Source organism: Remersonia thermophila, chromosome 4, assembly GCF_042764415.1.
Source record: "Remersonia thermophila strain ATCC 22073 chromosome 4, whole genome shotgun sequence".
Lineage (NCBI taxonomy): Eukaryota > Fungi > Ascomycota > Sordariomycetes > Sordariales > Chaetomiaceae > Remersonia > Remersonia thermophila.
Window position 1 is genome coordinate 397,331 of NC_092220.1, and position 12,940 is coordinate 410,270.

A 12,940-nucleotide genomic window follows, 5' to 3' on the forward strand; every position below is an offset into this window, starting at 1 on the left:
GATCGAAGGGATATCGAGCAATGCGTCGTGCCAAAAAAAAAAAAAAAAAAACAAGGAGACGGGGGAACAAAGGCGCCGCTCGCCCGCCCGCCCTTCTGTTCTTCTCGTGATGGGCGGCAAAGGTGAGCTGGATGAGGGGTGAGATGAAAAAGAACGACGTGAACGAATCCCTACTCCACAAGACAGACAAACAGAGAGAGAGAGAGAGGGAGGGAGGGAGACGGAGACAGAGAGAAAGAGAGAAAGAAGAAGAGAAGCACGGCCCTAGGAACGCCACAGTTCTTGTCCCTTGCGCTTTGTGGGACCTTTGTATAGTAGAGCCGTTCCGAGTGCCGATCCCAACGTTCTCGGAAAAGAAGAAAGCAAAGAGAAGCACAGTCCATCATCTCCGATGATAGTGTGTATGCAGGCGTCGAGGTTGCTCGACGCCGGCCCTGGCCTATTCGGACCAAGCCCAGACACCAAAAAAAACCGCCACAAGACTTGGGTTAGCCCAAACCGTCGAGGTACGGGCTGGGGGGGAGGAGGTAAGCGCCCAAACGCCGGTGCCACACTACTGTAGGGTACGGTGGTAGCATGTACCACTGCAGGTTGGCTCGACACACAGGCAAAGACGTTCGATTCAAGAGCCGGCAAGGCGGGGGGCCGATGTCTTGCTTGAGGCTGACAGACCCGAAACATTTCTTGTTGTTGTGTTGCGGTGCTAAGTCTATACGTACATACACAGTACATGCTGCACGATGCGGCTCAAACGCCATGCTGCGGCGTTGCCTCGGCGTCCCCATTCTTGATCTTCCCGTCTACTTGACGTACGGAGTAAGTATGGACGCCACGGTGCTTGTTCTAATTTTACGGTCAGAAGATCTCCCCGTCTGTATGGAACCCGGAACCCGCAACGATGCCATTGCCATGTCGTCTTCGAGCTCCTTTCCAGCACGCTAAAAGGTGAAGAATCCGACATGACTCGAGGACGCTCGGGCGTACCTGTTCCTGGTTGGTCCCTCCCCCTGCATTTGACAGGCAAACGGGGGCGGGGTGGCGTCCGCCGGCGCGATTCTGCCAGGGCCCATGCGTCGCGGCCGGGGGCCACCTGCGGGATGGCGCGGCGCCATGCCATGCAGCATGCAACCCCATGCGCGCTGCGCATGCTGGCACATGGCTTCCCGAGCCCGACCAGGCGTTCAGCTACCAGGGGCTGGACCCGAGGTTAGTCTTGTACTGTCTAAGCAGCGTAACTACGTAGGCTGGTGGACGTTGGGTCGGGCTGTCTGTTTCTCGCTTTCGTTCTCGCCGCAAGTCAGCTCAAGCTCGACAAGCTCTCGATCGCCAGCAAACTGCGCTAGGCTAATAATGAAAAAGCCCCTTCTTCTCACCCCGCCCGAGTGCCGGCCTCAACGCTAGCAACGAAAACCAGCTCGATGGTTGGATGCGGAGCTGGACCCGGTGGGAAGCGAATCCGACCGCCGGAAAGGGTGGCCAATGGAATCACGTAGCTGGCCGAGACGTCCGAGGGAATAATAGCCAGGCCAACCTAGGCTTCAACGTTCAGATCACGCTCGAGTCCTCCATTGCCGAGGTACGTACTGCGTAGTCTGTTGCATATAGTATGGTTGTGGAGTGGAGTGTAGTGGAGAAAGTCCCATCAGCTGTCGCCGTCAGGTCAGTCAGCAAATGCCTTCTCCACATCCGATCCCCCCTAGGGCTGATGACTTGACTTGGCAAAAAAACACGGAACCTAGGCCCGAGAAAAAAAATGCAAAAGGATATGATTTCGTCCAGGTTCGAACTGGAGACCTTCAGTGTGTTAGACTGACGTGATAACCAACTACACCACGAAACCATTTGTTGTAGGGATGGCTGGTGAGAGTCGATTATGAGATGGAATCGAAGTCTGTCCCCCATTGTCCATCGTTCTCCCGTCCCCTTGAAGTTCTGGTCGTGCATCCCTTCTGTTGTCATGACCACGAGAAGAGCTCTGCATATCCTACGACCCTCACCACCGAAGATGCCACCGCCTCTGTGTACCATCCCCCAAGGCCCTCTGGCTCGGTGCGATGCCGCTTGTTCCGAAGCCGTCCTAGCCTTCGAAGTTATCGCTCCGCCCAACGTCGCGGTTGACCGCTTTTTGTCCGATAACGATGCTCAACCCCGTCCAGTCACCTGGATCAGTAAAACGTATCCACAGCCGGTTTGCGCCCCATGCGGATGTGCATGACAGGCTGCGGCCGCTGCATGGCGTTCGCCGTGGCCTTGTTCGGGATCGGAGTCGCGTACACATCAGGCTTGTTGGACAGGATGGTGGACCGGGCGCTGGCGAACCGGGAGTAACACTCGTTGAGCACGTCCTCGACGGTCTGCTGGGCCTCGACAATGCCCGTGTCGAGCACGCCCTGGGAGCCGCCGCTGGGGGATTAGCACCTCGCCTACAACATGTACTACAAACCCATGGGGACCCATGGGGGCCCGGCTCTTGGAAGACTTACCCTGATGTAGTCCTCCACCGCCAAAAGCTGCACCTTGTCCATGCGATACCGATCGGGTAACCCGCTGTTGTGCATCAACCCCAGCAAGCCCGCGCCGACCGTGTTCGCCGCGGCCAGGATCGTGATCGCCGTCGTCTCGCGCATCGACAGCGAGCCCAGCGCCGTCAGCACGGCGCCCACCGTGACCTGAACCACCATGAGCGCCCAGTGGGCAGCGCCCAGCGCGAAAAAGGCCACCTGGTACTTGGACCGCTGAAACACCACATCTCGGTACAGCCCCTCGGGCATCCCTTTGGGAGGCCAGTACCAGCACGTCGGGCGCACCACATGGTGTGCCTCGTCGTCCGTACGGATGGCCCCGACGCCGTGAGCCACGCGGGCCCACTCGGTGGCGTCTAGAAAGCGGTGCTGGTGCCGGTGCTGGTGCCGGAGCTGGGGCTGGGCCGGGTCGCTGATTGTGGAGGCAGGGGATGCCTGCCGAGAGGGAGCCCCTGGGGACGGTCCGGGAGGAGGCGGAGGACGAGTTATGGCATTCTCGGGATCAGGGAGATGGGTGTGAGGATGGCTCTTCTGAGGAATCTCATCTGCGGGGGCATCAGGAGACGCAGTGGGTGCTCCGGCGTCCTTGGCACGAGGGCTGCTCTTCCGACGAGCCGTCGGAGAGGCTCCAGGAGATGGAGCTCTAGAAGGCGGGGTAGGGGTGAGAGGTGCCTGAGGGGCCGCCTGAGTGGCGGAACTATCTTGGTAGCTTGCCATTATATCGAGCAGGTCGCCAACGGTGGAGTGAAGATGGGCTGATGTGCGTCGCGTAGAGCGTGGCTTCAAGATGAGGTTGAGATGGATAGGCCCTGCACGGATCGCCCTGTGGTTATCGGCACAAGTTCCATGGTGGATGAGCAAAGAGAGAGCGGGGCTCGATAGGCGAAGACCCTGGAAGAAGGTGCGGATCCTTTGATAATGCATCGAATGCGCGGCCGAAGGTATCATCACCCTGAAGATTCCGAGGGGGAGGAGAGAAGGGTGGACCATGATTCCGACGGGAGCTCCCTCCTCCCTCCCTCCCTCCGTCCGGTCCGGTTTCGATAGGCCGTTAGTTACTGGTTTCTTGCTACTTTCCGTCCTCTTGCATCCATGCCCTTTGAATTGTCCATGGATACAAGACTCCAAACAATCCTCGCATTCCCAAAGTCCCAAGCAAGAGGCGAGATCAACAATCTGCCGTTTCGGACGCCGAAAGCAGCAAGATGAGGGTGTAAGTCGATGCCAAGGCTTGCCAACCCGGAGCCAACCCTGAGCCAACCCTGAGGGTTGTCGCTGCAGGTGTCGCCGCTCCATGGCTCACCGCCCGGGCTCACCGCCCGGCAGAATCCAAAATTTGGAGGGGGACTCGGCTCGCAGCGGCACTCACCTCCATCAACACTCGCCTCGTCCATGATTGCTGCGCTCCGGCTTGTTTGGCTCTGGAACCCCACCAGACCCGCGCAAACCACAGTCCGAACTGTCCACCGAGCCATTCTCCCGCGGCGGTTCATGTCCGACACGCCGCGCGACCTCGCGGCCCCGCCCGCCGAGGGGCAGCGCATCCAGCACAGCAATGTCGTCTACACCACCATCCGCGAGGGGCGCGCTCATATCCTTGTTCCCGAGGACTCGGCCAAGCCAGGCCAGGTCCAGCAGGTCTTTTACAACCCCATCCAGCAGTTCAACCGCGACCTGACGGTGCTCGCCATCCGCGCCTACGGCAAAGAGCGCCTCCGGCAGAAGCAGGCCCGGCAGGGGCGCCATGCCGACAAGAAGAGGAAGCGCAAGGAGCAGGCGCAAAATGGCCGCCCGGCCAAGTCGCCCAAGCTGGAGGCCGAGGCGCCGGCCGCCGAGGCGGACACCGAGATGAAAGACGCCGCGGCCGCGGAACCACCCGGCTCCGAGGCCCAGCAGACGCCGGCGGTCAGCAACGGGGCCGAAGCCGCCGGCAGCAGCGAACCGGCAGCGGCGAGCAACAGCGGAGAGGCACCGGCCAGCAAACCGATTCCCTTCACCATCCTCGACGCCCTCTCGGCGAGCGGCCTCCGTGCCATCCGCTACGCCCACGAGATCCCGTTCGCCACGCGCATCACGGCGAACGACATACTCCAGGCCGCCGCCGATGCCATTGACCGCAACGCCACCCACAACGGCGTGCGCGACAAGATCAACATCTCCGTCGACGACGCCCTGGCCCACATGTACGGCATCGTGGTCGACGACCTGCGGCGCACCGCCAAGGGCAAGCCCGGCCCGCACGCAAAGTACGACGTCATCGATCTGGATCCTTACGGCAGCGCCGCCCCGTTCCTCGATGGCGCCGTCCAGGCGGTGCGAGACGACGGCGGCCTCCTCTGCATCACCTGCACCGACTCGGGCGTGTGGGCCTCCAACGGCTACCCGGAGAAGTGCTACGCCCTGTACGGCGGCGTCCCGGTCAAGGGGTGGTACTCGCACGAGGTCGGCATTCGCCTGATCTTGCACGCCGTCGAAACCTCGGCCGCCCGCTACGGCCTGGCCATGGAGCCGCTGCTGTCGCTGTCGGTCGATTTCTACACCCGCGTGTTTGTGCGCATCCGCAAGTCTCCCATCACCGTCAAGTTCCAGGGCGGCAAGAACATGGTCGTCTACAGCTGCGGCCAGGGCTGCGGCTCCTGGACGACCCAGCTGCTCATGCGCAACAAGGCCGCCCCCAACAAGAAGGGCAGCGGCTTCTTTTACAAGCACGGCTTCGCCCGCGCGCCGACGGCTCCCGACAAGTGCGAGCACTGCGGCTCCACGATGCACCTGGCCGGGCCCATGTACGCCGGCCGCATCCATTCCAACGACTTTATCCAGCGCGTCCTCGCCGAGGCCGAAGAGGCATCCCCCGAGGTGTACGGCACCAAGGAGCGGATCCGCGGCGTCCTCAACACGGCGCTCGAGGAGTTCTTGGCGTCGCCCGAGGAACAGCAGGCGGCCGAGGGGTCCAAGCAGCTGCCTCCCGAGGCGCATCTCGCAGCCATCGACCCGTACCCCTTCTACTTCCACCCGGCGCAGGTTTCGGGCATCATCCACTGCGCCAGCCCGCCCGAGGACGCGCTGCGCGGCGCCCTGATCGGCATGGGCTATCGCGTCACGCGCAGCCACATCAAGCCGGGCAGCATGAAGACGGACGCGCCGTGGTCCGTCATCTGGCACGTCTTTCGCGAGTGGATCCGCCAGAGGGCGCCGATCAAGGAAGAGAACATCAAGCCGGGGAGCGTTGCCTACCGGATCTTGGGTCTGGGCAAGGGGAACAAGGCCGGGCAAGCAGCGGAAGGCGGCGAGGTTCCCAAGGAAGAGGAGCCCGTTGGCGATGAAAAGGCGCCCGAGGGCAACCCCGAGGAGACGCATCAAGGCAGGCCGCGAGAAATGCCGCCCGTCGTGTTCAACGAAGAGCTGGGGAAGATGAAGGATAAGCGGAAGCTGGTGCGGTATCAGATGAACCCGAGGGAAAACTGGGGCCCTATGACACGGGCGAAAGGGAAGTAAAAGCGCGGCCGGTTTCTTGGGGACCTCGCAACCGCACAAAAATTCATTACCCACGTTATTAGTTGGCGAATGCGAAGGGTTCCAGGTGAACTGTAATTATGATTCAGTCAGACAAGGTGGTAGACACCTTTCGTCACCCCCCTTCGGCCTCGATAGGTCCGCTCGGCTGCACCGGCCCCGCCCGGCGCGGATGGCGCAATGCAGCTCCTGGACCTCTCTCTCTCTCTCTGCCTTTGCCTTGTTTGGATGCACGATGGGCCGCGTCTTGCGACCATTTGCGTTGCGGAATCCGCACCAAACGCTTGGCCTTCCTCCTGTTGCTTTCGATGGTTTCGAACCACCGCCCGACAAAAAACTCGAGCATCATGGCTGCTCACGCTATGAACCCCAACACCAACGATCTGCCCCGCCTCGCCGCGAGCAGCCGCGATGACCTCGGCGCCACAGGAAATCGGGACACCGCCGACCCCGTAACAAGTTTCAAGAGCGAAGAGGTTGTCGCCGTCATTCCCCAGTCCGGCGCCGAGAACGGCGGCGGCGAGGGGGCGGGCTACCTGATTTACACCCTCTCCGAATCCACAGACCCCGCCGCGGCCTCCGAAGGCTCCGAGAGCGGGGCTCGTTTCCGCCTCCGCGCCGTCCCCTACTCCCCGTCCCAGCACCCGCGGCACCTCACCGCCGCCCTGTCGCCCCTCACGCTCCGCAGGACCGCCCTCCCGCCGCACCTCGCCCCGCGGGGCCGCCGGAGGATCCACGTGCTGGTCTTCAAGGGCGCCGGCCTGCGCCTCGCGTCCGAGTTTTGCTCCGGCGTGCTCCGGCCGCTGCTCGAGGCGGCCGGGGTGGTGCCGGACGAGGTCGCGGAGCTGGACGGCGCGCAGGCGGTGAGCGCCGCGGTGCGCCGCCTGGCGAGGGAGGCGAGGGAGGCGAGCGCGAGCGGCGGGACCGAGGCGACGGTGGTGTTGCTGTCGGGGGACGGAGGGTTGGTGGAGCTGCTGAGCGCGCTGGATCGGGAAGCGGAAAGGGACCAAGAGACAGGCGGCAGCAGCGGCGGCGGCGGCAGCGCTGGCGGGAGGAGGGCGCCGCCGACGGTGGTGCTGTTCCCGCTGGGCACGGGCAACGCCTTGTTTCACTCCTTGCACAAGCCGCTGTACGAAGCGCACGGGGCGCCGTCGCCTTTTGTGCTGGCGCTGCGTAGCCTGTTTTTTGGGACCGCGGTGCCGCTGCCGACGTTTCGCGCCAGCTTCTCGTCGGGCGCGAGGTTGGCTGCCGCGCCGGGGGGCGGGGAGGGGGAGGGCGAACATGACGGCCCGGCGCCGCCGGAGGAGCAGCACCCCGTGCGGCACCTCGTCGGGGCGGTCGTCGCGTCGTACGGCTTCCACGCGTCGCTCGTCTGGGCCAGCGACACGCCCGAGCACAGGGTGCACGGAGACAAGCGGTTCGGCATGGCAGCGGCGGAGCTGCTGCACGAGGCGCATGCGTACGACGCGGAGGTCCAGGTCCGGTGGAAAGGGGCCGAGGGATTCGCGCCGCTGCGGATCCCCCCCGTCGACGACGAGAACAAGGACGAGACCTCGCGGCAACGGCTGGCGTATCTTCTCCTCGCCCTGGTTTCCAACCTCGAGAAGACGTTTACCATCTCGCCTGCCAGCCGGCCGCTGGACGGCGTGCTCAGGGGGGTATGGTTTGGGGCGCTCGACGGGAAGCGCACGATGGACATCATGACCAAGGCATACCAGCGGGGTGCGCACGTGGAGATGCCCGAGGTGGGGTACACGGGAGACGGCTCGCCGGAGCTGGACGAGGTGCGGGTGGTGGTGCGCGAGGAGGAGGCGCGGTGGCGCAAGATATGCGTGGACGGAACCATTGTGGAAGTGGAGAAGGACGGGTGGGTGGTCGTGAAAAGGGAGGACAAGGGAAGGGAGATGTTGAATGTTGTTGTGAACGGTGCCGTGCTGTCTCGTAGGTAACCATGGCGGAGGGGGCGCAGGGCAGGGTGCAGGCGTGAAGATTTCTCGTGCCAAACGTCGGCTCTGATCTCCTGATCTCCTGATCTCACATCCGTACATCTGACCGGACCAGCTTCCGATGGGCGATCTCGGAACCTGCTGGCTTGCCCAGACCCATCTCAACACCGTCTCTGACGTGTACAGTTCAGCTTCAGTCTCTCCCCTCCCCTCCTTCCTGTGTTTTTCAGTTATGGTCTCTGATCCGAACCTGTCACACCCTCGAGCAGGTTGGGCAAACGCCACAGTAAGTGAATGTTGTTCAAGAAGCATAGCCACATAAAGTCCACGGTGGTAATATGACTGTCGTGGCCGTCCAGGATAAGCAGGAGGGTGTGATTTGGGTTCTGTGGCTGGGTCCGGGGGATAGACACTTCCTCGAGCCATTCTATCGCAACACGCGAGCTTGTCCAGCCTTTCTCGGTTGCCGTAAACTTCCAGTCCTTACATAAAGCCCAAACTCATCTATATTCCACCAATTCTCAGGTAGAATGCCGGTAACGGCCGGGAGGTTCTGGTAGTTGAACCAAGGCCGCATCACCTCGGTTGTAGCGCTATTATTGACTCGAAACGACTTGATCTTCCGAGATATTTGGGTCTTGAGAACTGGGTTACGAGCGATGAACCTGTTTACCCCGCGTCTGCCTATATGCTTGGCTGTTCCAGTCGTCCTGGCGATACGGCTAGCGAGCTCCCGGATGTACGTATAAGTTGGTGGAAGGCCGAGGGCTTACTGGTCTAACACCCAGTCGGCAAGACGTTTCTCTTGTACTGCTCAAAGAGATTTCCGTAGCTCAAAAACTTCCTTTCGAGTTTGATTGCGTTTGGTGACGTGGTTGTAGAGGGTAGTTAGAGGGACCCCGAACTGGGCAGCTACCTTGCGGTAGCTGCACCTTTGTGCCTTAATCTGAGCTACGGCGGCCCTTAAATTCTCTCGTGTGTAGGTCATTAGCAGAGCTATCAGTAGGTTTAGTTTCATTGCAAAAGGTTGAAGGGAAACGATACTTTTTGGGGTGGAAAAGCGGGTGGTTGGGTGTTCTGGCGTTCGCTGGCAAGCTGTTCCAAAAGGGGAGTTTCACAAGGGTCGGGAGGTCGACTTCATCCCATATTGGCTCTCCTGGGTTCTCGAGGCCGACAAAGCCCATGGCCTAAAATGTGTCGTATGGCCCCGAAGGCGCACATGCACACACTCCTTGTGGCAGCTTTCGGAGTATTTCATGGGTTGGACTTTTACAACATCAGGTACCTATGCATCATATTGTATCAAGCGCTTTCACCCGTTGCGGTGACAAAAGTGTCTTGAAACCAAAATCGTCTCGAGCAAGACGCTGGACTTGACATCGTTTGTGGCTTCTACCAGTCATGACTGACTGCCCCACGTTTTCTCTTGTCAACAAGAGAGGGGGGAGGAAATGGACAAAAAAACCACCGCGGTGGTGGAGGAAAAGTAGCAAAAGAAATGCGGTTGCGGTTTGTGTGGATCGAACACACGACCTTCAGATTTAATTCCCGAAGTGGACTTCAGTCTGACGCTCTCCCAACTGAGCTAAACCCGCGTTGCATTGGGAAGTGGATATCTGTGGGATGCGGAGGTTTGCCTCAGAAGACCCGGAAGCGGGAGCCAAGCCGGGAGTGGCGGAGTGGAGCGGGGTCTTGGAGGGCGTTTGGCTCCCAGGAGGGTTCCAACACGCGACCATGAGTCCGGCGACGGGATGTTCGAGGGGGCCTCGGGTCGGTGGTAGGCGTGTCTATGCGTGAGTGATGGTGGCGGCTGGCATGGCACAGACCCGCTCACAATGTCGCCTCCCAGGTTCAGACGCCAACGATCCAGGCCTGTGCCCGAGAGCCCTCCTCTCGGAACATACTCTCATCAATCTTTGTGCCGCGGTGGGATTCCACCTGGCGAGGAAAGGGCGGGGGCTCGGAGCGTACCCGTGGAATTGACGGGGTTCCTCGAAGGAAAGCAATTCGAGTAGAAGATTCTCGTGCTGTTTTGACAGCCGTAAAGGACCATCGGCCTGGAAAGGATGGCCATCATGGTATGTACTGCGTAGGCGGTTGGCCTATGGGGGAGGATGCGTACACAGTATGTGGGTAAGCCTACCGGCAGGTTGCTGGGGAAGGCGGAGAGCAAGGGCTGGGAGCTGGATGGCTCCCGACCTAGCTGTCGACGTGGCACAGACCGTGAGAAAGTCACTGGAGGGAGCAACATGGATCATCGTGAGCCGCCGAGAGCGCCGTGGGCGTCGCTGCCAGCCTGCTCTGCCCTTTGTTGGTGATGGAGCTCCTTCTCGTGGTCCGTCGTCTCGCCCTTATTGCTCTTGACGCGCTGTTCCACCCCCCTCTACGAGCTCCACGAGAGGACTTTCTCGAGGTTGGTTAAGAGAGGAAGGGGACATGGCTTATTACCGACGGGAGTCATGAGAGCGTCGCCATCATCACTGGCCGAGCGCTGCACCGAGCGCTGCACCAGGTACCAGCAGAGCAAGAGCGGCACTGTTGGGCTGTGTTGGAAGCAATCGAGTTGGGCGGGACTCGAAGGATGTATGCGTGTTTGTTCTCCCTTGTCTCCGGTTCTCTCTCCCTTTGGACAAGCATGAGCAGCCCAAATTGTTCTGTACTGTGTAAGCAAGGCGTCGTGGTGCAAGATGGAAATGGCGGCCGTTGTTGTAGTTTGCACTGTGCTTCTCACTGTGCCGGTGGTGTGCTGCTGGATGCGAGGCTGGAGTTCAAAGGAGCTCGAGTGGGGCGTGGATCATGACATTTCTGTTTCTCATTCGCCAATTCTCAGCCGACAACTTGAACCTTGAATCTTTGTTTGACTTCAACTCATGACGCGCCATCACCACGAGACAGTTTCATCAGCCGTCTGAAGGCAGTGGTTTTCTGAATCATCTGTCCTTCATACCAGGCGAATGCCCGTGTCTCGAAGTTGGTAATCATCTCACCTGGTTGTGAGAATTAGCCTTGCTTTCTGTGCTGGCGGCTGAGCCCGTCCTCACAAAACAAGCGTTATCATCATCAAGCACACTCGGTTCCGTCTTCCCACCGTCCATTTCATCGGCTTTTTCATCAATCAGAATCTGTATGTTCTTCTCTTGCGCACAGTTGTTCAGTGTGGGATGCCAGTTGCCGTGGACGCACGGCAAGAGCTCACTTATAACCCCCCCTGAGTCGGTCATAGCCATTGTGAGAAAAGGGTGTCTGACAGCCGTCACAGCAGCCATGTCCGACATACCGCCCCAGCCAAATGGTGCCGTCGACACCAACCCGGTCGCCGAGCCCACCGATGCGGTGAATCCCGTCACCACCGACCCCAGCGGCGATGCCGCTGGTGAAGAAGCCGTTGCCGATGCTGGCGCTGTTACCGGCGCTGTCGCGGAGGCTGTCCCTGAGGCTGTCCCTGAGGCTGTCCCTGAGGCTTCCGCGGACGCTGTCACCGGACCCCCCAACGCTGATGCCGAGGCCGCCGCTGACGCCGCCAAACCAGCCGTCCCGGCTGAGCCCCCCCGACCCTTTTCCTGGCTGTAGGTTTGCTCGCCGTCGCCGGCCGTTTCTATCGCTCACGCACAACCGCACAGCCAACCGCATCCCATCTTTGTCATCCTGCTGGTCGGGCCCGAAGAGACACCGTTCGGCATCCAGAAAGACTTTCTCTGCTCCAAGTCTTCCTACTTCCAACAGCACTTTGCAGAACAGCCCGAGCAGGGTCTCGAGAACCTCGTCCGCCTGCCAGATACCCCGGCCGAGGTGTTCGCCTACGCCCAGAACTACCTCTACACCGGCCAGGTGTTTCCCGACCTCGACAGCCTGCCCAGCTACGAGGTTCTCATCGGCCTATGGAAGCTGGGCCACACGCTGGGGATCGACGGGCTTTGCGATGCCGCTCTCGACGCCATGGCCGAGTGCCGCCGCCTCACCCAAACCATCCCCGCCACGCCGCTGCTGGTGCGCGTCTGGAACGACACCCCCGAGGGCTCTTCGATTCGCAAGCTGCTCCTCTCGTGGGCCGCCGAGTACATGCGTTCGAGCGAGTCGCGCGCAGAGTTTGCTCGCTCGCTGCCCCAGGAGGTGCTGAGCGAGCTGGTCGTGGCCATGAGCTCGCTCGAGGAGAGCCCAGCTCCTCCTCCTCCTCCTCCGCCGCCGCCACCTTCCCACAACATGGAAGAGACGGCGGCGGCCGCGGTGGCCATTGCCTCGGCGGCTTCGGCAGCGCAGCGTCGGTCGGCGCCGAGCGAGCCTGACGGGACGAGCAACGAGGCCGAGGGGGGTCGTCCCGCAAAGAGGCGGCGCGGATCCGATGCGGGGACGGCGACCGCCAACGGCGGGACGCAAAACGCCGTCGTCCGGAAGCGCGGGTCGGTGACGGGGGCCAAGCCGGGTCCAAAGCCCGGGTCGAAGCGCCGGTCCAGCGCCGCCGTCTCCGGCCAGCAGTTCTCGGCCAACCAAAAGCTCAATTTCTGCGCCGACCTGCTGACGAGGATGCTGTCAGGGCCTGGTAAGCCTTTTTTTTTTTCCCCCTTTTTTTTTGGTTCCCGCCTGGGTCAGAGAGTGGACGTGCGCAAGCTAACGCTCCCACAGGCTTTTGGACGCGCGTGGTCGGCCCCTTCCGGGACCCCGTCGACCCGGAGCGCGACGGGGTGCCCGACTATCTCGACGTCATCAAGAAGCCCATGGACCTGAGCACCATGAAAGCCAAGATGGACCGGCACGAGTACGCCGACGAGACCGAGTTCCTGGCCGACATGAACCAGATCTTCACCAACTGCTACACGTACTGGCGCGAGTCGGACCCCATGTGGGCGGCGTGCGAGAAGCTGCAAAAGTCGTTTGAGGACAAGTTCGCGCAGATGAACAAGTGGATTGCCAAGATGGAAGGCGAGGAGGGGCACTGAAGGCTTTCTGTTGCGGAGGTGATCT

The 12,940-nt window shown here is 61.2% G+C and overlaps 4 protein-coding genes and 2 non-coding genes across 6 annotated transcripts; 3 read left to right on the forward strand and 3 right to left on the reverse strand.

The window, feature by feature from the left end:
- Nucleotides 1–1,766: 1,766 nt before the first annotated feature.
- Nucleotides 1,767–1,840, reverse strand: VTJ83DRAFT_t111. The gene has a single exon. It is a non-coding gene; the product is annotated as a tRNA-Val (tRNA).
- A 325-nt stretch (nt 1,841–2,165) lies between these two features.
- On the reverse strand, nt 2,166–3,370 carry VTJ83DRAFT_4227 (uncharacterized protein; the record flags this gene model as incomplete). The annotated part of the gene is made up of 3 exons (XM_071010693.1): nt 2,166–2,390; nt 2,484–2,957; nt 3,362–3,370. 3 exons carry the CDS (start codon nt 3,368–3,370, stop codon nt 2,166–2,168), a joined length of 708 nt encoding a protein of 235 aa, XP_070865677.1.
- A 643-nt stretch (nt 3,371–4,013) lies between these two features.
- VTJ83DRAFT_4228 (uncharacterized protein) lies at nt 4,014–6,017 on the forward strand (the record flags this gene model as incomplete). Its single annotated transcript, XM_071010694.1, has 1 exon — nt 4,014–6,017. One exon carries the CDS (start codon nt 4,014–4,016, stop codon nt 6,015–6,017), a length of 2,004 nt encoding a protein of 667 aa, XP_070865678.1.
- A 365-nt stretch (nt 6,018–6,382) lies between these two features.
- VTJ83DRAFT_4229 (uncharacterized protein) lies at nt 6,383–7,984 on the forward strand (the record flags this gene model as incomplete). The annotated part of the gene is made up of 1 exon (XM_071010695.1): nt 6,383–7,984. One exon carries the CDS (start codon nt 6,383–6,385, stop codon nt 7,982–7,984), a length of 1,602 nt encoding a protein of 533 aa, XP_070865679.1.
- Nucleotides 7,985–9,486: 1,502 nt separating this feature from the next.
- On the reverse strand, nt 9,487–9,576 carry VTJ83DRAFT_t110. The gene has a single exon. It is a non-coding gene; the product is annotated as a tRNA-Phe (tRNA).
- A 1,359-nt stretch (nt 9,577–10,935) lies between these two features.
- On the forward strand, nt 10,936–12,915 carry VTJ83DRAFT_4230 (uncharacterized protein; the record flags this gene model as incomplete). Its single annotated transcript, XM_071010697.1, has 5 exons — nt 10,936–10,955; nt 11,047–11,105; nt 11,241–11,547; nt 11,602–12,518; nt 12,602–12,915. The coding sequence occupies 5 exons, from the start codon at nt 10,936–10,938 to the stop codon at nt 12,913–12,915; spliced, it is 1,617 nt and encodes a 538-aa protein (XP_070865680.1).
- Nucleotides 12,916–12,940: the final 25 nt, after the last annotated feature.